The sequence below is a fragment of the Tenrec ecaudatus genome, chromosome 8 (genome assembly GCF_050624435.1).
Source record: "Tenrec ecaudatus isolate mTenEca1 chromosome 8, mTenEca1.hap1, whole genome shotgun sequence".
Lineage (NCBI taxonomy): Eukaryota > Metazoa > Chordata > Mammalia > Afrosoricida > Tenrecidae > Tenrec > Tenrec ecaudatus.
The window spans coordinates 5,103,816-5,127,487 of record NC_134537.1 but is presented as its reverse complement, the minus strand read 5'-3'; the positions used below and the strand labels follow the sequence as shown (position 1 = coordinate 5,127,487).

The window sequence follows — 23,672 nt, the reverse complement described above, 5'->3', positions numbered from 1 at the left end:
ACCAACTAGCTCGAAAGACCAAAGGAATTTATCCAAATGCTACTGGGGGAGGAAGAAAAAAAGTGATGAAAAGACAGTAGTATTCAAGATAGATCTTGAGGAAAAGTTACCCAGGCAGGCAATGGGCGAGGAGATTGCAAAAATGCTTGGCTAAAATAAAGAAAAAGCAATTTATTGAGGTAATGAAAGCATGAGAATCTGTGAGATATTAAAAGCATGTGAAAGGGGCCACCGTAGTAAGGCCAGGATAACTGGGGTTTTGGTTTAGAGCAACTGGGAGTGAGGAGATAGCTAGGTTACAGTAAGATATCAAACCAAACTCATTGCCAATGACTCGATTCCGACTAAGTAACCCTACAGGACGGGACAGCATTGCCCTTTCAAGTTTTCATGACTAATTCTTTAAGAGTAGAAAGCCTAGTCTTTGTCAGAACATTTTTGGGGGATGTCGGGTGGGGTGGCATAAATGAAAGATTAGCAAGGAGCAGAAATGAACACCAGAGCCTCTTCTCTGGTATTTGACTTTTGGTAAACAAAGAATAGCCTCATTTCCACTTTGTTCAGGCCACAATCTCACAGCAAGCCTTTAAGGTAGGGACAATCTAGAAAATGGGATTGAGGTATTAAAGAAGGGCTATTTACTTAGTAAAGAGAGAGTGTCCATGAATGCTTCGTAAACACCATCAGAGCTTTTCCAAGATGGAAAGCATTTTTCTTGCACCTGTCTTCTGGGAGAGCTCTTCACATGTTGGTTGGTGTTCCTGAGTTTTTTGCCTACTTCTTTCCTGACTGTTTCAGCGATCTCACCTTCTCTCAGTTTGAGCCACCTACAGTTTGTGACAACTCTCAAACCTAGTCTTCTAGCAGAGATTACTCCACCTCAAAATTTCGTTATCCTGGGTGAACTACAATTTCCCCCCCCCACATGTATTCTCAGGCTCCTCTATCTCTATCTACCCCATTTTCTCGGTTGTGCCTACCTTAATACAGGATTGCGCTCTGGGATTTCGGCCTCAACAAAGTGGACACAAGGCTATCCTTCGTTTACTTAAAGTTAAACAACAGACAAGTGGCTCTGGTGTTCCTTTCTCCTCATTTCTAATCTTTCATTTATGACCACTTCTCGAAGGCCCTGAGATATTCTTTAAAATAACTTTACAGAGAAAGCATCATTCTATGAATAATATATTCAACAATGTGAAACGATATTCACCTAATCATGAGGATTATCTGACGAAGGCACATAGCTTTGGTTCCTTAGTTATTAACTCATCTTCCTCCTATCATGTCCCTTTCTAATCTGTCCCTCAAGCCCAGGGATGGAAATAAATTAAAAAATGAAGACTATCAAAACCTGTTTCAAAATAAGGATAAACTAGATGCACAAAAGTTAGCTACTGTGAGGTTTTTAAACGGTAAGGCTATTCACTCTAACAGTCTACAGGGATAGGACTATACATATCAGCACCTTTAATTATTTGGACAGAATATCAAGATAGGGGTTAAAGCTGGCCTTTATGCATTTGGGAAATTTAAAATTAAATATATACTTTAGGTTGGGCTTATGGAAAGAATTAGATTTTTCAATCTTAACAAATAACGAAGAGAGCACATGTGAACACAAGCCCTGAAAAGTGAGTCTATGCTAAGTTTACTATCATTTAGTTCAACTCTTTTTTCTCTAAACTTCATTGTGAGCGCAGGCAGTGTATCTCTTAGCCTAGGCAAAGATAAAGCAGTTTAAGAGAACAAGCTTTGAAATTAGACAAGCCAGTTTCAAATCAGGGCTCCCTAGTAACTTAACATGTTGAAACCAGTTTCCTCACCTGTAAAACAGGGTCACAGTGGTAAACCAACTTAAAGGGTTACCATGAAGGTTTTGTAAGACTACTTATAAAAATAGCAAACACTTGTAAGAAGTTTAAAATGACCAGCCACTCTAGAGAAGAGAGATGATATTGTCTGCTCCCAGCAAGATGCAGTCTCAGAAACCTTACAGAGGATGAATTCACTCATTGGCAGTTGGTTTGTCTTTTTTGTTTATTAGGGGCTCCCATTACAGAGTAACTTTAATTATGCATGAACATTAAGATCCTGAGGCTACTGTAAGGTACTAATAAAAACCAGTTATGGTTAGTATTGAGGAACATGGTCTGTATATGTTTTACCCAAAAGAATAAATTTATTTATCATCTTTAGAATCTCAAAGTTCCTGTTTGGATAAAAACAATCTTGGTTTCTGATGGAAAGGAAATGTTCCCAAGGAACACAGAAATACCACTAAATTAATTTATTTCAACATAAATAACTTATTAAAGTACTTAAAATTAACTTATGCTTTCATTTAGTACAAACTACATTAATGCTTCCATACCAAGTACTACTCTAGTTAGGAACCACTGTTTTTAGATTTACCTACTTTACAATAAGTGTAATGTAGGTCAATAAACTATAAGGTAGCCCACTTTAAAATCTAAAGTTTTTTTTACTCAAGCAAAACTGTAATTTTTGGAGACAAAAGTTTTTATACCTAACAATTTTTCTTTCTTTCATAATCTAATCCCTGGAGTTGTACTTTTTGAAGCAGAAATTTTTTTTCTTAAAAAAAATCATTTTATTGAGGGCTCGTACAATTCTCATCACAATCCATACATCCATCCATTGTGTCAAGCGCATATGCACATTTCTTGCCATCATTGTTCTCAAAACGTTTTCCTTCTACTTGAGCCCTTAATATCAGCTGCTCATTTTCCCCCTCCCTCCCCACTGCCCCCTACCTCATGAAGCCTTCATCATTCACAAATTATTATTATTTTGTCAAATGTTGCACTGTCCAGCATCTTCCCTCACACTCTTCTCTGCTATCCATCCACCAGGGAGGAGGCCATACGTAGATTCTTGTAATTGGTTCTCCCTTTCTACCCCACATTCCCTCCACCCTCCAGGCATTGCCACTCTCACCACTGGTCCTGAAGGAGTCATCTGTCCTGGATTCGCTGTGTTTCCAGTTGCTATCTGTACCAATGTACATCCTCTGGTCTAGCCAAATTTGTAAGGTAGAATTGGGATCATGATAGCGGGGAGAGGAAGCATTTAAGAACTAGAGGAGTTATATGCTTCATCATTGCTACCCTGCGCCCTGACTGACTCGTCTCCTCCCCACATCCCTTCAGTAAGCGGGTGTCCAGTTGCCTATCGATGGACTTTGAGTCTCCACTCTGCACTCACCCACATTTATAATGATATGATTTTTTGATAACTGGGCACCATCTGCTTTCTTCAAAGCAGAAATTTTTTAAAACTAATTTTGACATAGTATAAATGACAGAAAATCGCAATTTTGTACATATCTGTGCACATAAATTCTTTTAAGATGAATTCTACAAATATTATGAGTTGGAGTCTGCTCAATTTAGTCTTTAGAGAAAACATCTGTCATTGTAAATGAGAGCGGCTACCTCATCTAAATTCTTTAGCCTCTCACCGTTCCTTTTGTCCAATGATTTTTTTCATCAAGAAACTTTACCACATAGGTCTTTTTACATTAAACTTTAAAGGTATGGGTTTAGAAAGACCTGTTTTGTAAACCAAGTAAAAAAATAATAAATCATAAATAACTATTTGTGGTTTCTCTCAACCAACCAATCTCATTTTCCATTCGACCAAACGGAATTAAAAAGAAGTGTAAAGAAAAGATCGTTCTGAGTAGGGTGAGTGGGTGGGGGAACTGGAGAGGAGCAGGCTGAAGAAACACACAGCAGAACCACTTGACAGAACTTTATGCTTAACTGGCTATGAGGGGGTGATGGAAGTTTGAGTATATGCAGAACTAAATAGGCTAGAATTGGAAGCAATAGGTTTTTAAGAGTATATAGACTTTCTTGGAATTATACAAAGAAGGTCAGAAGAGGGATTGGGCAGCACCTTGAAGACACGAATGAATAGGGAAAAATGACAAAAAGGAAAGTCTGCTAAGAGAAGATGTTAGAATTCCAAACGGATCACATATGGGTATTAACTTTGGCCAAATGAATATATATTGCAAACACTAAAAGGGATTTAAGTACTTATCCCCATGACTTCAATTAATATGCATATACACATGTACTCAAATCTCGAAGGAATATGCAAACATTGAAGTTGTAACTCAATTCCAAAATTGGACTAGGTATGACTGTCCTTATTCTACTTCCCAAAATTTCAATTTTGAAAAGACGAACATTACTACTGAACAAGTTACGATTCAAATGTATAATCTAAGGCTTTAAGACAGGATATAGAATTCCTATATTCCAAAGACCTATTAGGGTCATTTATGCATTCTTCACTATAGCACTGAATAAAGTTTTACACAGATTATTGCAATTTAACGGAAGAGTAAAACTAATTCTTATGCAGCACTATTATTCTGGATTAACTTTTAGACCTATTGAGCCTCTCAGAAACTTCATTATAAATAAACACTGAAAACCAAGGACAAGGTTGTAAGGTTTGGAGATCATCTGGGGGAAAAAAAAACCTCATAAAAATTTTGCTAGATAAATGTGTTTTAAAATAAGCACGAAAAGGGGTATTTTATAAGAACTATTCAGAGTTAATGACAATGGTAAACTCTGACTTAGTATTTGGTCAGAGGTTGAACATGTGACTCACTCAAACCATGAACATTTGCAGTTTAAGGTAGCTTCTTAAAAATGCCTGTTTGTTACTTATAAACACTAAATATTGAAGAGTGAGCTACTTAAATAATTACTATAATAAAATAATATTCCAGTGTACTAGGATTCTTACAAAGCCAATAGACATAAGCATAGTGCATACACAGTATATAGGCTTATAATCATAAACAGTGTAGAACAGAAGTTTTCTTTTTTTCAGAAGTTATTTTCTAATGTTCAATTAAAGTTATTTTGCAATATTCAATTTAGATGTTTAAACAATAAAAATGTAAACTATTTCTTATAAAGTGCTTTGAAGAGTGGTTTTGTAATACTACAAATCAAGTTTATGTATCCACATTTTCATTCAGTATCAAAGCCTGCTTTTCCTCATCCTTTAAGTTTTCTCAAGTTTTATGTGCATACCAGCAAACAGACCAAGAACCCAGGATCCTGTTAGAAAGCTGGGTTCAAATTTTAGCTCCACTACTTAGAGGGCATGTGACCTGAGCAAGTAAACATTCTAAACTTTCCAGTTCTTTCTCTGTACTGAGGACACTGATCCAATCTATCAAAGACAGCTGTTGCAAAAACACTTGGTGCTGTGAGTGATACACAGCAATCAGTAGCACAACACAACTACTTTGTCTGCAAATCCAATGGACGCTTGAGCCTAGGAACGGACAGTGTAGAATTCCTCAATGAGGAACAGTTAAGCTGTGATCTGTTCTCATCAAACAGTCAATTAGAATGCACTAGTTTAGGACAAGCATCTGAGTTACAGTACCATTAGTCACATATTTGCTTGCCTACCAAGATTTGTTCTGTAAACCCAAAACATCCACTAGCAGTGCTTCCTAACTATTTCTGATACTCTGATAAAACCGCCAAACCCCAACATATATAAAATTCTACTAAAAATTCCAGGGTTAACAATCCCTTGAGTCTATCCTATCCATTGTCTGCAGATCTCCTACACTAGAGAAAGTTTTCATTATTACTAAAATTATGTTTACTACAGAAAAGGAAGAAAACAAATGTTTACAGAGTAAAAGTAAAGCACAACGGTTAACCGCTTGTTTTTAATTTTTTTCAGACTACCATGGATTCCCTTTACTGGTTTAAGAACCCTTAAATTTACAAAATATAATCAACATAAAGTCAGAGAAAAGCATTTTAGAAACAAGTTGGAATATTATTCAAAAGGCGAACTAGTTGTTGAGTGAGTGAGTGAGTGAGTGAGTGAGAGTGTGTGTGTGTGTGTGTGTGTGTGTGTGTGTGTGTGTGTGTGTGTGTGTGTGTGTGTGTGTGTGTGTAAGTAAGAGAAACAGGAGTCCTGGCTGGGTAGTGGTTATGCATAAGATCACTCAGCAGTTTGCAACCACCAGCCCACTCTAAGGGAGAAAGACTGGGCTTTTTACTCCGTAAAGAGAGTCTCTGAAACTCATTTCCATCCTGTCCTACAGGGTGTCCCTCTGAGTTGGCACCAACTAGAGAGGTAGCAGAGAGTTTGTTTTGTTTCTTGGAGTTAAGAATAAAGTTAGAAAGTAGAGCCTTGTTAGGTGATAATGATCTACACTTTTCACCTTTTTTTGGGAGGAAAAGTAACTTAAAAAAATATTTACTAGACTTGATGGCTATGTGAGCCACAGCTCAACCCCACTGTCATATGACCTTATACACTTAATTTAACCTAAGTGCTTCTTTATTTTTATACTGTAAAAAATGTTGGTCTTTAGGTTAAAGATTTTAAAGGTCTCATCCTGATCTACATTTTAGAGTTCTTCTGACAAAAATACAGCTGGGTAAAACAAGGCAAAACTAGAAGGTATACAAAATAAACATTTTTTCCCCTAAGCAGTAAGCAAAGTCTACTGAAATCTAGTACTTTTAATTTGATATTAGAATTTTTGGGTGTTCTCAATATGAGAACTGAAAAAAAGTTTTAGTTTTATTATAGAGGCATTTAGAAGAAAAATGCCTTTTATTGAGAAAAGTTAAGACCCCCCCCAACCTCCTAAATTAATAATTAGTTTAACTATGTTTTATGAAAAAGAAAAGCGGGTATTATTTCTCTTTTAATATAAGTTACACGATAAATTTCTCAAAGAACTCTGGAGTAATAACTAGAAAGCATCTGCAATTCATTATTTTATTGTAGGCATCTGCAGTAGTTGTGATAGTAATATTTATATAACATTAATAGTGGACGTCAGTCTCTATTTTTACAACTGATGAATTTACTAAATACCACTGCAAAAGATACGGATTGATTTAGCCTCATAAGACTTTCAAAGGATTGCATACTTCAAGTATTAAAACTTATTTTCCAAGTTTTAACTTATATTTACTACTATACTCTTATACACAATGTGCTCATTTTGTTCATAAATATCATCTCAATACAACAACATCAGGTATAATACATAAAATCTAATCCATTAAGTCTTACCAATTTATGACCTGATGAGACACTCTTGTGGACAACATTCAAGTCCTTAGAAGCTAGAATAACCCTCCAACCATGTGAGGGCATCACAACTTTTAAACTTTCGGCTTTCGATCATTATTATGTCACATTCCTCCTCCGATGCTGAATTCTAAAAAAAATTCTAGCAAAGAGTTTAAGTAAATAAGTGTTTTAATCAAATAGCCTTTAAAAAATTTTTTATTAGCAAAGTTTTATGTTTTACAATGATTACACAATTGTCATTTTGTACGTATTTTTAAAAATGTAGACTATTTCCATATATGATCTGGATACTTGAAATCTCAACATGGACTTTCAGCCATTACAAATATTTGATAGTAGAGCACCAAGTAGAAATGGAATCAATTAAAAGTTTAAAATCACGATCCAGAAATTATGACACAGCACCGTAACCTGCTTCGCAGTCTGTAGAATGGCGTTTTGAGTTCTAGTTTGGCCAGCATCCGCATGGGACTTATAGCACAGGCGGCTGGGTCAGGAGCAATCTATACTGATCATTTAAATGCTCAATATAGCCGAGAAGCTTTATAACTGTATCTTAGTTCAATTGTTCCTCCAATTTTAAAAGCAGAAAGCATGATGGAAAGAGTAAAATTTTACATGTAATACTGTATTCTACTCAACAATGGGCCTACTGCTTATCAATGTAAAGGCATTAAAAAACCTGGGGGTTAGAGAAAGAGTTAATGGCAAAAATGGCAAAATTTTCACTGAGAATATTAAAAAATTTATTAACTTTTTACAAAAGGTGTTCAGCTGGGATTTTAATCTCTGATGGGTTATGTATTTAAGAATGCCTACTGTCTCTTAAGAATCCATATTTATATTTTCAGTTGCCAGTATTTCACCAAAAAAATGGCAACCTTGTGTACTTGTAGGTGTATTTTTGCTTAAATTTAATTACCTTAATTAATTACATGAGGAAAGGGGGAGGAGTAAAGATGTCCATTATTACAGAAGATGAACTGTATATGTGTATAAAGCTTTAGAAAATTTAATTGATAGGATTAAGGAAACTCTGCAGTTATCTCAAGACAAATTATATTTGACCAGAACGTAGGGGTCTTATGCTGTACAGATTCTAACTTCTGATGAATTTTTTATTACCTGAGGCCATTTGAACCTCCCATACAATCTCAAAATCTACTTGGATTTTTCCAATTTACAAATATAACTTTTCCAAATGTAAGTTCACAACACATTTGACCTTCAATAAAACCATTTAATGTCACTTTGATAACATTCAATCACCTGGTGAAGGTAAAATTCCATATTTATGAGAACAAGCAATAGTTTAAAGTTGTGGTCACTTCATCAACACATCACCAATGTTTTTAGAAAGTTTATGCAACTGTTTCTTTTTAACCAAAATATTGCCGTAATTTAAAAACAGCTTAATTTGATAGTTTATTCATTTGTGGGACAAGCCCCAAGAGAAGATCAATATCTAGTTGTATTATGTAAGGTACCATATATACTCGAGTATAAGTAAACCCAAATATCAGACGAGGCACTTAATTTTACCACAAAACAGCATAAAAATAGGATGATGTACACGAGTATATATGGTAAATACTTCCTGATATATATAGAGATAATATATATATATATCTAAATAAATATGCTTGCCTGTAAGGCTTAGGTGTCTTATTCATTTATAGAGTCTGTCAACAAAAAATTACTGTTAAAGAAATGCCTATAAAGCCTTTGGAAGATAAAATCTAAGTAAAACTTAATCATTTTACAATGAAACTTAATGAAAAACAGAGTGTAAGCCTCATTAAAACCCACAGTAAATGTAAGAACTGACTTGGGAGCTGTCTACACTAAAAAGAATGTGATGTAACTAAATCATTTACTCCTTAGCAAGGATTTTCAAAATAGTTTACTATCAAGTACAAAGGTCACATTTGAAGAGTTACATTAATTTTCAGCATGTAGAAAATCCTTATTAAAAACATAAAAGTAACAGAAATGTTTATGGGTGACTATAATTAAAATTAATCAGATATCTATTAAGATTTTATAAAAAAAGAACATTTTTACTCAAAGAGTATTTAACTTAGTAATCAATACTAATATATCCATCATAATCTTGATTTTATGCAAGATCACCATCCTGGACATTTTCTGTAGTGATGTTTTGTCATTTATTTGTGAGGAGGAAAATCTCATTTGACTAAAAATGTGCTATTCCAAGTTCTTATAGTACAGTCCAGTAAGATATTACGTGTTTACTATCATTTAGCTAAAAAGGTATATGATTTACAACTTCTAAGAAATTAAATAGATATGCTGAATCAAATACATCTTATTTAAAACCCTGTAAGAGTTCCTTAAGAAATCCACTACTTAATACAAAAAAATGTATCTAAGTACAAGCCTTAGTTCTTTTAACGTACTCTAAAAATCCTCTAAGACTATATTCTAGTTTAGTCACATTTTCACTGTATTTTCAAAAAGCCCACTACATTGTTTTGGGAAATTTTTGGCACAAGAAACCAATGCTTGTGTTAGGAATACTTATTCTTCAATAGCGAAAGCTTACGGGGAGGGTGTAGGGTAAGACTAAATACTCCCAAAAAATATTATGTACAGTCTTTCCATAGATTATATATTGGGAAAATAGGGCTAAAATAGCAGACATATGGAAAAGAATAGTCCATATGTACCGTTGTAGAATACGGACACTGGTAAGACAATATTGCTCCAAGTAATTTGCATATAAAGACACAAATTACTGGACATTCACCTGCTTATGGCTGATTAAAGATATACATGGGGCTTCAAAACGTTCATGGAAAAGTAGTATTAAAAATTATGGAAATTTCTCTACCAACTTTTTGAAGCCCCCGTGTATTTCAAGAACACAGATATGTTAAACACTACAGTTTTAAGCAGGGTTTTTACACGGTATGCATTTTATCAACTGCACACTATTGGCAGATAAGCAAATACATAAAGAATTTCAGTAACAGAGCTCTGAAAAATGTCACTGGCATTTTTAGAAGATCATGTTCATCCACAAATGATTTATACTCCCTGTCCTTTCAAAAGAAGCACCGGCAGTGCTATCTGATAAGTGCAAGGTTAGCAGTTGATGAGGCTGTATGCTAGAAACCATACATAGGGTGGCTATGTATCAGAATTGATTGGATTGTAACTTGTTTTTAGAAACAGTTTATAAAGAATAGAGAAGAAAAAATTGAAGTTGGGGGTGGTAGAGGAAGTACACATGGAAAACAAAATAGAGGCCAGTTATACTACACAAATTTGTCAGTAAAGATCTGCACATTTTGCCAGCAAAAGGCTGCACATTTGACTTTGAGTATACTAATAAAAGCCAACATAAAGAAGGAAGTACAGCTGTTTCCAAAGACATCACACATTATGCTTGAGTCAATATCTCATTTCTTAAAAGTATGACCATCCTAGAAAAACATTCAGCAACAATATTTCTGGACCACATCAGTAATACCTAAAATAGCTGCTAAAAATAAACAATTTTCTGAAGAACCATGGTTTAAGTCCCTTCAGGAGTGTGGAGGACTAGGGAGAGTCTATTTGCTTTATCTTGGTATTGCTGAGCAGATAAGTAGAAAAATAGGATGAAAGTCACAAAGGTTTTGTGTGAATACCTTTGCTGCCAGCAGAAAACAGCCAATGACCGCAGATAGCTTCAATAGGACCAATACTGAAGAAATTCTTACAGATATCAATTTGTACTTTAGGTAACTTTGTGGAACACGATAGTCATGCTGCCTGCAAGCATGTTTTATTGAGGACACCAGTCAATATAAGCGGGTCATATATCACCGAACTAAAACTCAAAATATGTAAAATTATTGTAGTATTTATAATAACTCTAAATTTAGAAAACAATCAAGAAATGAACTGGCATTATATATGAGTTTGAGGCTATTTATCAACATACATTACACAGATTATCTCATTAGCTACCATAGAGAGACTCTCGAGACGCCATGTACAATAACATGTTCTGTCACATTAAAACAAAGTTGGTAGTTTTCAAACCCCTACATGCTTCCACAGAAGAAGGATGAGGCTCTCTGCCCATAGTTACAGCCTTGGAAATCCTATCTATATAGGGTTGGTATGAATCCGAATCCCCATGAAGACAGTGGGATTTTTAAAATATTGTATCATATAAATCTAATATATCCCTTAGAATCATTTGGAATATTCATACACACGCAAACACAAGGTAAGAGTGTCAGCTGGCATACAACTAGTCAGTTCTTTTCTTACTATCTACTTAGAATACCAAATCTTAATGAAATAAAGTCATTCTACCGGTATTTCATATTTTTTCTCTCTTAAATTTCATCAAATTACCTCCAAGTTTGCAATTATTTAAAAATAGTTCAACATTGCCCCTTTTCTTTGGTTAGGTGATACCATTCTCAGAATGTTCTGACTGCCTCATTTCCTTGAGACTTTCTCTTACTCCAAAAATGTAGCGGTTATCAACCCGAGGCCCTGGGGCTTGATTGACACCTTTACCCTTCCTTCTCTCCCCTTAGCATCCTCAGGCCTTTCCAAAATCTGAACTGTAAAAAACAAACAAACCATCTTCAATGGCTTCTACTCTAACTGCTCTACTGAACTGCACATCGGGGCAGGGGGAGTGATCTGGTTCTTTATCAGCAGAGCTAAAACTTATTAACACTTTTTAAAAGATAACGGAGAACAAGAAGCCAAAAGACTGAGTACCAGAGAGATGTATTTCCAGCAGTGCTAAGATTATGCTGTTCCTATTGAAGACTTATATTCTGTATTATTTCTGATCCTGAATGATAATGTGCTACTTTGATATCATGAAAAAATGAATAAATAAAACTGCAGATCTGTAGCTACACTCTATTTCAACCTGGCTTCCTATGAGCTCCAGCTCAACACCATTTTCTTCTTCCAAAAAAGAGCTGTTCGAAAAGTGGTTGAAAGGAGACATCGGACAGTGTAAGACAGGACAAAATAATAATAATTCATAAATTATCAAGGGTTCTTGAAGGAGAGGGAGTGGGGAGGGGCTCAAGTAGAAAGAAAATGTTTTGAGAATGATAACAGCAACAAATGTGCTTGCCACAATGGATGGATGTATGGATTGTGAGAAGGGTTGTAGGGGCCCCCAATAAAATGATTAAAAAACAACCTGTTCATTAATACTTCAAAACTGCATCACCCTTCTTTCTCAATTATGTGGCATTCTGGAGATAAGTTCAATTGCTTCTTCTCTATCCAATAAAACAAACCAAACCAACTAACCAACAACAAAACCCACCCAAATCCTTAGTGACCTTATAGGGCAATTGCCCCTTTGGGTTTCTGGGGCTGTAAATCTTTATGTGAGGAGAAGTCTCAACTTTCTCTGGTGGAGCAGTTGCTGGGCTTGAACTACTGCAGCCCAACTAGTAATCCCTACCTTCTGAACACCACTCCATTCCTCATCTCCATTGTCTACTTCTGGCTTAACTCTCCAGTATCACTCAAACTCTGGCTGGCTTCTAATTCAACCTCTGTTCCCTGTTATTTTCAAATTGTAGACACCAATCAGATTTAATCTTTATGATCATCACATATATCCTGTACTTTCACAAGTGGGTCACAGTAATTTCCTTCCATTGGTATGCCATTTCCTTCAGTCTCATGTGCACGAGCATATTCTATCCAGTTTACAAGTTCTAACTTAAAAAGTCATCTCTCAATGAAGGCTTACCCAATTCTTCAAGTTACACTTGAGAGGCAATAAAGTGCATAAAGTTTAAAATCAGGTATTGAACTTTAACCTGCTCCTTTCCAGTGACTTACTTATGGAAGACAGTCAAAATTCCATTGAATCAAGGAATTTTTCTTTGACATTACTCCTTATTTTCATTCGGATCTATCAACACAAAGGGTTTCGTCTCCTGGCTGGGAAAGGTGACCTCTCAGAGGACCACCTAAAATACCTATAGAAAAAGCCTCAAATGTTAAATGTCTATACTGAGACATATACATGTTGCTAGAGAGTGTATTTGGAACACCCTAGGCATAAACGTCAAGTAGTTTTTATGTGGCCTGTCAGCTTTCATTAAAACCCCAATGACCTACTTCACTACATGCAACAGACAGTTGGAACTTCTTATTGTATACAGTTTGTTCTCTCATTTTTTACTTCAAGAGAACATGACCTTTAAGTACTTTTGAGTATCAAATTCACTATTGTACTTTTTTGCTTGGTTCTGTTTTTTTAAGATGCTGTCAACTACCACCCAGGTTTTATTATCCATGTATGTATAGTATTGTTACATGCACAACATACACATAGTATGTTCCTGCATATTGTGTGTGTGAAACTTGCATATTTACATAAGCACACTATACAACTTTTTTTTAATATGTTGCTAGTTTTAATCCTCACCCTTTCCAATGATTTAATGTTAAGTCATCTTGGAGCCTATTAACATGGCGGCTTAAGTCTGCCCTTGAATGTCTAAGGCAGTCCAGTCCCTCTCCCATTTAAGACTCCCTCCCTGCTCTGCAAATCACTTTCTCCAATGCAAGTGTATACCACTTTTTCTGCTCCCAAATAGTCCTTAGGCTGGCTCAACTAAAACAGTGCTCAAGTTTGCTGCAGAGACTACTCAGGAGGGCAAGATAGGTATACTTAGCCACATAGATTCCAGTCTGCTGGTTGGCTACTCATGGTTCATTTGAATCTCTCACACCCACAGATGGCCCAGAGAGGTTCAACTGGTCACTTAAGGGCTTCCTGGGGGCCATGGAAATGAGTGCCTGAACCTGCACTGTCTTGGCATTTGGCTTCACATGAGGAGGACACTGTAGGGCCTAGGAACGCACAAATCTAAGGGACCAGCCTGTGGTTGGCCTGTGGAAGCTTTGCCTGCAGCTCTCTCTAGTGTCCTTTTCCATCACGATGTACCTGAGAGCAGGGTATGAAGGCGCTACCAAGAATTCCACTGCTCTCTGGCGTGGCTGCAAACTGCCAGGGAACAAACAGTTTTACCTAGTTTTTCAATGACTTGGGTACCACCAAACATCCATGACTTCTAACAATGTTACTACACAAATCTAAAAATACCACCAAAAGCAACATTTTTGGACTACTGAATGAGGGTGAATAGGTCAGAAGCTTGCTTCTTGAATGTCTCAGTGTGTGATGTTTGCATGGGCCCATAAAAGCAGAACGTTTCCTGCAATTTTATCATTTCCATCCACTGTGTGTCGTTGTAGGTTAGTCACAAACTTGACCCTTTTTCAAATATGCTCAATAAAGAAACAATTCTGTTACAGATGGGCATTGGGGGCATGACTGAAGGCATGTGGGTCCCTGGAACAGAAAAAGGGAATTAGCAGAAAACCCAATTTTACAGGAAAGTTTGTGGAATTCAAATAAGGCCTGTAGTTTAGTTAATAGTATTGTGCTAACGCTTATTTATCAAGAGCCCTGGTGGTATGGTGGCACACATGTAGAAATAATTAGTCCAATGAATTGACCATGTATGCATGAGTCTCCACAAAGCCTCAGACCAGAAAAACTACATAGTACCTGGCTACAACTACACCAAAGTGTCAGTAGTTCAAATACGCCAGTTGCTGAGAGACAAAGACAAGACTTTTTACTTCTGTAAAGAATTAGTCTAGGAAACCCACAGAGGCAGTTCTATCCTGTCCTATAGGGTTGCTGTGAGTTGGAATTGACTCAGTAACAATGAGTTTGAGTTGGTTTTTGAAATTTGTTTTAAAAACTGTACTGTAGTCTCGGTTGGATACCAAGGCCAACTGGCACCACAAAGTTTACAACACAGTGTTCCACATTAGTGCCTGGGCTCTTAAAAGCTTGGGAGCAGCTATCTGGGTGCTCATATTGGTCTCTCCCTTCCTAGAGTAAAGAAGAGTGATAAAAATCAAAACATACATGGAAATAGTTCAATGACCCAATGGACCACGCAAACATCAGCCTCCACAACCCTCAGACAAGAACTAGATAGTACCTGGCCACCACTACCAACTGCTCTGAAAAGGATCACTTAGAAGGTCCTGGACTTCAGAAGGGTAAATGTGGAACAGAACATAAAATCATAAGAGGCCAGGTTTACTGGTCAGGTAAGAGATTGCCTGGGCCTTACCCTTCAGGTTTGGAACAGAACTCACTTCTGCATTAGAATCATCAACCATTTCAGATCCAAGGGGCAGCATTTGCCCAAGGACAAAGGTCAGAGGGTTAGGAAAGAGGAATGGAAACAGGAAACACAAAGAGGAAGCAGGATAAGTGATGGTACATTGTGGGGATTGCAATGGATGAGATGAATCAGAAAGTATATGAATTACTGATTTTAAAATGGTGACAAATTCTGTAAACCTTCACCTATTTACAATAAAACGTTTTAAAACATGGTACTATGGTTGTGTAAGATGTTAACATTAGCAGAAGCTGGGTGAACAATAAACAGAAACCCTCAGCATTATTTTTGCAGCTTTAAGTCTAAAATGATTGTGAAATATAAATTTCTAAGTTAAAAAAAGAAAGCCTTTCTTTCAGTTTCATGGATCATATAACCAGAATAGGTCAAATTAAATCAGGTAGGTTGCTGCTACTGCCATCAAGTCAATTCGGAGACACTGCGGTACTAGAGGGCAGAGTCCCAGCTTCCAGCCAGGCCTGTCCTGGAGTCTCCAAAGCTGTAATCTCTATAGAAGGAGATCTCAGGTCAATTCTCCCAAGAAGTTTCCAGATGGGTTCACCACATCACTTTCAAGTTAGCAGCTGAGCATTTACGGAGTCACCACCAGGGTTCCTTTACGTAGGAACAAGAAATAAATTATTTAAAAATATATTTGGGACGTTTATAAAATAGTTTGAGTTAAATCCCCAGGATACTTACAATATAATTATTAGGAGGGTACATTTAACCATTAGCATAAACAGTGAGTGAAAGAGGCATTGGTGGCACAGTGGTTACATGTTGGGCTGCTGATTTCAAGGTCAGCAGTTCAAGACCGCCAGTCTCTCTGCAGGAGAAAGGGATTTCGAGTCCCGTAAAGAGTTATAGTCTCAAAAAAAAAAAAAAACCCTCCAAAAAACAAAGAGTTACAGTCTCAAAAATCACAGTGGTAATTCTATCCTACCTATAGGGTTGCTATGAGTCAGCATTGACTCAATGACTGTAAGTATCAGAAAGCAAGATCGGGGTATGTGGGGGTGACTAGACGGGGGCAAATAAAGAGGTCATAACAGGGAGTTACAATACTGTGTCTTCAAACTGTGTAATGGTTACCTAGGTGTATATAATCTGAGCTGCATATTCAAGAATGGCACTTTTCTAATAAAAACTATTCTTAACAAAACTTCCTCTAATACCTAATATGGATCAACATTCAAAAATGAGCTTACTCAAATTCTGAAACCTGAATCTTACTGTGGGAATCAATGACAGACATAAACTTGTCAGAGAAGAGCAAAACAAAATGTCTGGTACCTCATAGAATGTACTATATATAGAAAGCTTAGATATGATATACTCTATATTCAATACTGAAATTTAACAGGGGACAATGACAGTAAATACTAAAGTAACATTAGGAATACTTGATATTATTTAGATAAGCGCACTTTTAAAATCTAGTACCTTTAAAACTTTATGTAAAATATAAGCAAATATTCAGTTTTAAAATATCTTAAAAGGAAATAAGATATTAAAAAGCACAATAAATTCATTTAGACATTTTTTCAAGTTACTAGTCCACGTGTATTTCTTTCCTTTATCATTTTTCTCTGTAGTGGTGCTACCATGGAAAGAACAAATTTAGGAGATCGGGCACCGGGCATAATTTACCCATCCTGGTTAACTACATTGATGCACTTTCTTCATTATAGCAGAAACACTCAAATACTTGTCTATGGGGTTAAACTCTCACAAGGGATCCAAATTCTTCCTTTAGTCTACCTAAAAAGTTCCTTCTCTCTAGTACTCCTTTACACATTACTGGGCTGATACTTATTAAGCGGTAGAAATGGTTTGCTCTGAACTCTTACCCTGAATTTCCTGCAGGCAAAGGGGTCCCAAATGAGAGCCTGCTCCCTTTTGATCATCAGGATAGAGTTCTAAACTAAAGCTTTTGGTTTTAAGAAAGCAATGTGAAGAACTAAATTTGGAAAGTCAGTCTTTATACTGAGGGGAAATGCCAACAAATTTTAAAAGTTACTGATCTCAAACACACAAGGCAGACTATTGCTACAAAAACATCTAGAAAGTCGAAAGTGGGGGAAGGGAGACATCAGACAGTATAAGACTTGAAAAAATAATAATTATAATTTGAAATTTATCAAGGGTTTGTGAGGGAGGGGGAAAAATGAGGAGCTGAAACCAAGGGCTCAAGTAGAAAGAAAATGTTTTGAGGATGATGATGGCAACAAATGTACAAATGTGCTTGACACAATGGATGGAAGTATGGGTTGTGATCAGAGTAGTAAGAGCCCCCAATAAAATGATTTTAAAAAACTAGAAAGTTAACTACAGAAGTAGCATTACTCATTTTAATAAACAGTCCATAGTAAAAAGTTTGGGCTTGCCTAAGAAAAGCTTGAATTATTTTTGATCTACCAGTCTAATCTGTGCTTACATTTGAAGATAGTGTCAGCTAATTTGACTTCATGAGGACTCAACAAGTGGCAATTAGAGAATACAGAAAATAAATGATGACACAGGAAAAAGAGAAAGGAAGGCTTCCGAATAGTCTCAATTTTAGGAGAATAACAGAATAAAGCACGATTATCAATGGAAGAAGAGAATACTAAATACAGGCAGAGGTAGACAAGTTGGTGAAAGTTCCTCAACTTGCTAATTTTAAATGGAGAGGAAACGAGGGACTTAGAAGTTAACCATCTGATAAATTATCATACATTTGGGTAAAAGCTACTATCTTATTACATTTCTAAATTATCTCAAAGACACATACTGTACATTGGGCAAAACATTTGAATGATTAAACCTTCATGCTGATTCACCTTAATTTGTATTTTCAATGAGGAATACTGTATTTTTTCCACAAATAGCACACCACAAACATATGAGGGAGCCTCAAAAAGTACATGGAGAATGGAATTAAAAGATCATGGAATATCAGAACTTTTTGAAGCCTATTCATAACAACATGTGAAAATGAAGAAGTTTATGTTTTAGAAAGGTTTGGCATAGGGAGGCCAAGCATCTATTGAAATATCTCAATGTCATTTCCAGAAATGAATTTTGACTTCATTTACCTCAGAGTGCAAAAATACTGTTGCTGATACTTATAAAGGTATGTGGTAGCCTTCTCTGGTGGCATTTTTGAATAAGTGCTGGACTAATAACTCCAAGCTTGGTAGTTCAATACTACAAACAGCTCCATGGGAGAAAGATTCAGCCTTGGAAACACTATCTAGTGTTGGTATGAGTTGGAATTGATTTGATGTCCTTATGTAACATAATTCAATTCTGGACTCGATATAGAAATACTTGTGGCTGTAGTTCCATTTTGGAAGCATTCTCTACTTTACTAATGGAACTGATCAGGGTGGGATTAAGACCTGACCTTAGTAGAGGAGTGTACCAAGCCACACCCTTTGTTTCCTTGGGGCATCTTTGAAAGTTCTAACTAGAATCATTTTACCTGGAAAGCCATACCTCTTTCTAGACTGAGCTAGGGTAGACGTTAAGACAACCTGCTGTGACTTTCGAAACTTTTTTGGCTTCTGGCTCTGGACACTGCATTTGGTTGTGTCTACCTGACCGTTGGATTTGGGACTGAACAGTATCCACCATCAAGAGAAACACTTTCTGCAAGCTTTATGAGTTTCTGTGGGATATTGCAGTGAATCACAAAACCCAGGGACATGAAGAAATATACTCATGGGAGGAGTGAAGGTAAAATGGAGCTGAAAAGCATCTTGAGAGAGTTGTACACTTAGGACATCTGTAATCTCCTTGGGTAGGTCGGTAAACTTCTGGGGACTAGTCTGGTATTAATTCTTCTAAGGGAGACTTCAGAGAGTATAAGACATAGCAAAATAATAATAATTTCTAAATTATCAAGGGTTTGTGAGGGAAGGGGGCTGATACCACGGGTTCGAGTAGAAAGAAAATGTTTTGAGAATGATGATGGTAAAAATGTACAAATGTGCTTGACATATGGATTGTGATAAGAGTTGTATGAGGCCCCAAAAAATGATTTAAAAAGGAAAGGAAAAAAAAAAGAAACTGTTAATTGAGACGGCAGTTGCGCCCCCCCACCCACAATACTAAAGGTCTAAGCCATGCACTGAGTTTGGGAGTAGTTCCTGCTAATCAAAATAAACAATTGAAGCTATGTTTATATTAATTTAAGCTGATAGCTGTTTCTGTCCCTGTTGCTTTTAAAGTCATTGATCAGAACCTTGAGCCCACTGACGCCTGCCCATAAATCACGTGCTATCAACTGGAAACAATGTGAAGTCATCACTGGTCTACATCAAATGGAGATGCTATCAGTAGGAATCCCCAGTGACATAATCATCACAGTCGTCTTCTGACTGTAGTTTTTACTTGGAGGTGTAAAAAAAGCAAAACCAATACATGATTGCTCATCTGCTCAAAAGGTGAATCTGAAAACAGTATCTTAATGTATTAAGTTATGCTGAGCCTGCCTTCCATACTCTTTTTTTTTTCTAATTTGCACCAATGTCTTTGATCACCGATCACAATTCACCTTAGTCTTAAAGATACTATAAAAACATTCCTGCTGCTTGTAAAATTTTTTTCAAAAAACCCAAGTCAACAACACTGGAATAACGTGCTTATGACAATGCACGGGGGCTCTGCAGTTTGAAAATTATACATTTGTTGTTTGAGTAAACATGATATTTAATTTTAAATCAATGAGACTACACACACTTTAAAATCTCTTGCTTTAAAGTAACTACATTAAAATATTTTTGGTTAAGTACGGAACACATCACCGAAAGACAGCTTGTTAGAAAATTTCACAAACAAACACAAGCATATCAAGTATAATAATGCCAGCATTTCTAGGCAATATAAATCATGTCTTAGTATGACATGTACATGCATTTAGTAATAACAGTCTGCTCTAATAAAAGAGATTAAATTGAGTCCACGAGTGTTACCCAAAACTATGCCAGAAAATACAAGTGCGTTGGCCAGGCAGAATCTAAAGAATCTAACAAAGCTTTGTGTGAATTTTTAAAAAGATTGTTTGTGATCAGCTTCTCGTAATTAAAACAGAATGGTGGAGTGCTAATAAATATTTGGCAAAATAAATTATTGAACAGAGCATTAACACTTAAAATGTGTTTTTAGCAGAAAGATAAACCAATGTCTTGCCATAAATATACTCCAAGACTTTTTCCTATATATCAAAATGTCAAAAATAAAATCTAGTAACATATATGTTAGAAAGGAAATGATTTTCATGGTTACAAACGATTAATCTAGATCTCCAGCAAACAAATTTGATGTTAATTTTTTCACCAAGAATTTTAAAATGACCACTTTGAAAATGACCTTAGTTTTATAGTCTTATCCTTCCTCAAATTTCTTTTGAGATAACATTTCATTTTGTCACTAAGGCTTTTATAGAAGAATTATATAAAATAGCACAGGTAATTTAAAAATTGTAGATCATTTTCTTTAGAACAAAATTTTACACTAAAATAAACATGAGTATGTGGGTCTTTCATATCATACAATTTAACAAAATATGTAAATCCTTAAGTATACTTAAAAGTATGAAAATGTGGTAAAAAGAAAAGTATATTTACAACTTATATGCTATATAAAATATAGATTACACTTTTGGTTTATGTTGCTGCTTTGTTCCATGTTAGAGATCACAAAGTCTTCCCTCCCCTAAAGTAACACATAAAGATCCGTTTTAATGATGAGAAACCAAGTACAGTGCAAAGCAATTCATGCATACACTTTTGCATGTATGCATTCTATATGTAAGTATTCATACCTATCCCAGAGGTTCTTTGATTCCTGAAAGGTGTTCAAATGGAAAGCCTGGTAGAAAGCAGTTGAAGGATTCCTGTGAGATCCAAGAATCAAATGGAAATGAGGTTGAGAATGTACAGTAAAATCACTATTTTCAAGTTAAAAGATGGGAGATTTTCTATTTCTAATACAGTGTAATTACTTTAATTTTAAATGAACTTGCTTAAGCATTTTGCAAGAATTTTTAAAACTATTCAAAATCCAGCCAACTGTGACAACAGTTTAGTACAATTCTGAAAGAATACAGAAAAAATTTAAATGAATTTAAATCTGATTGTTTGCGTATGTACGCTCATATGAATGTGCCTGGTTCTTATCCTATTATACCAGAAACTTTTATAAACCTCTATACATGTTTAGCAATTTTTGAAAGTACAATGGTTATGTAAAATAAGGTATGATTTCATAATCTAAATACTTTTATCTGTTACGAGAGACAAGCTTCAAGTGAACAATAAAGGGTCCTTCATTGGATTGTGACACCAATTTCCATTTTCAGAATCCATTGAGAAGAAAAAAAAGGAAGGGGTTTCTCTAGATTTGCCTCCCTCCGCCCATGGGCTGCAATTGTAATGGCAGTATCCTATTAATTAGTACAGTGCTCCTTTAAGGAATAATCAACTATTTCTACCAGAGAAAGCAGGAGACATTCCAAAGGGCTCTTACATTCCCTCGGGTTATCACCATAGAATCCTAACTGATGGGCTCATCTGGTTAAGCTCACAATACGTATGATTCATTGGCTTCTCAGGAGACTATTCTACTCTCACTTCAGCATATATTCACAATACTTTCCACCCCAGTTTGTTACTAATTAGGGAACAACCAAAAACTTCTAACTTTTACTGAGAGAAGTCTTGACCTATGTTGCAGTAGTAGCAGCAGTAGCTGCTCCTTAAGGATGTAAGTGCTTATAATGTACCAAGAGATACATGTTTTAAGTGCATTATTTTAAAACTCAATTCTCACAATAGCTTCTTTTAAGAGTTAGGTGTTATTATTTTCATCTCACAGATTAGTCAGAGAACTAATAATCGGAGAGAAGTAACTTGCCTGATGAAATAAGAGCTAGTCAGTGGCATATTGCTCTCAGAGTTTATGCTCTTAATGCATGATGGTAAGCATATAGGAGAGTTAAAGTTTAACTTCTCTAGTCTCTCTACCTGTGAAATAGTGATATTAAAGGATGGTTAAGTAATTAAGAATACATATAAATTTAAAGGCCTAGTATAAAGTTGGGCTAACTGCCAAGGTTGGCAGTTCAAAACCACCAGCCTAGCAAGTCCTCAGGAGAAAGCTACTCTTGGAAGAGTTAACAGTCTCTGAAACACAGGGCAGCAGTTCTATCCTGTTCTATAGGGTCGCTATGAGTTGGCATTGACTCGATGGTAGTGAGTTTTTTCTGTTTCAGTATACAGCCAATACTCAATAAGTGACAAATATTATTTCACTATCAAAATGAAGTTCACATACAGCATTGCAAATAAGGTCCCTAATAAATGTTGAAAGCAAGTTTCTGTCCTATTAATATTTTAAGAACATTTCCTACAAAAATAGCAATCAAGTATCAACCATCAATAAGTGATTTGTCATGATTTGATAAGTTTAAAAACTCAAGATTAAAATTCATTAATTAAAAAAAGTTCATTAAGTTTTGGTATCTATTGAATCTTTAAAGAATTTTTTAGGATGCATTTTAAATTTTAACCAGTAGTGCATGGATGTCCAAAAAAATATGAAGGATTCTAAGTAACAGGAGAGGAGCTCTGGTAGTGTAGTAGTTCTGTAATCCCACAAGGCAGGCAGGTAAAAACTCCCCGGGAGAAAAATGGGGCTCTCTACTCCTATAGTCAGTCTCAAAAAGACTCCATAATTCACAGGAGCTGTTCTACCCTGTCTTACAAGGTCACAATGAGTTGGCCATCGACTCAATGACAGTTGAGTTCGGTTTGTAGCAGGTAAAACTTCTTAGGCTGCTAACTACTGTTGATATTAACAGCTTGAATTCTTTCAAGATATATTTATTAGGCCTGCCTACCACTGTATTAGAAATCAGTGTGCCACATTCAAAGGAGAATCTTCAAACCAAATGAATTAGCTGCAAACTCCATCGTGATTTAAAAAACTAATCCAGGCCCCCCTAGGGCCTTAATGAGCCCTTCTGGCACTGTTGCGGCACCTCAGGACAAAGATGTGGTGGTATGCTCCGCTCCCTTAAGGTTTACAATCTGGGAAACCCTGTGGCCCAAGACCACATAGAAACCAGTTTGCAATCTAAAGAGGTCTATTTAGAGGCCTCTGATTTTAAAAAAAAATGGAATTGAGAGGAAGGTTGCACAAAAGAATAGAGTCAACCTGGAATAACTCTCAAAATTTGGAATTAAAAATTTATTAAAGTTGACAGGAGTCAACTTTAATATAATTTTAATATATAACTTTAATATAATTTTAAGGATGACATTCTTTAAC

At 35.9% G+C, this 23,672-nt stretch overlaps 1 protein-coding gene across 3 annotated transcripts in view; it reads right to left on the bottom strand.

The window, feature by feature from the left end:
• The window catches only part of TSC22D2 (TSC22 domain family member 2), a 50,136-nt gene that overhangs the window by 13,693 nt on the left and 12,771 nt on the right, over positions 1-23,672 (bottom strand). Inside the window, exon 2 of one of the 3 annotated variants that reach the window (XR_012785703.1) lies at positions 7,111-7,270. The exons of 1 other annotated variant lie outside the window; for it this stretch is intronic. Coding sequence is in view for 1 of the 2 variants with exons in the window: in XM_075555931.1 (XP_075412046.1) it covers positions 21,166-21,237 (72 nt within the window). In the remaining variant the exon portion in view is untranslated. Of the gene's footprint in view, positions 1-7,110; positions 7,271-21,165; positions 21,238-23,672 lie in introns of all 3 variants that reach the window. One more of the 3 variants, XM_075555931.1, reaches the window with a different exon arrangement.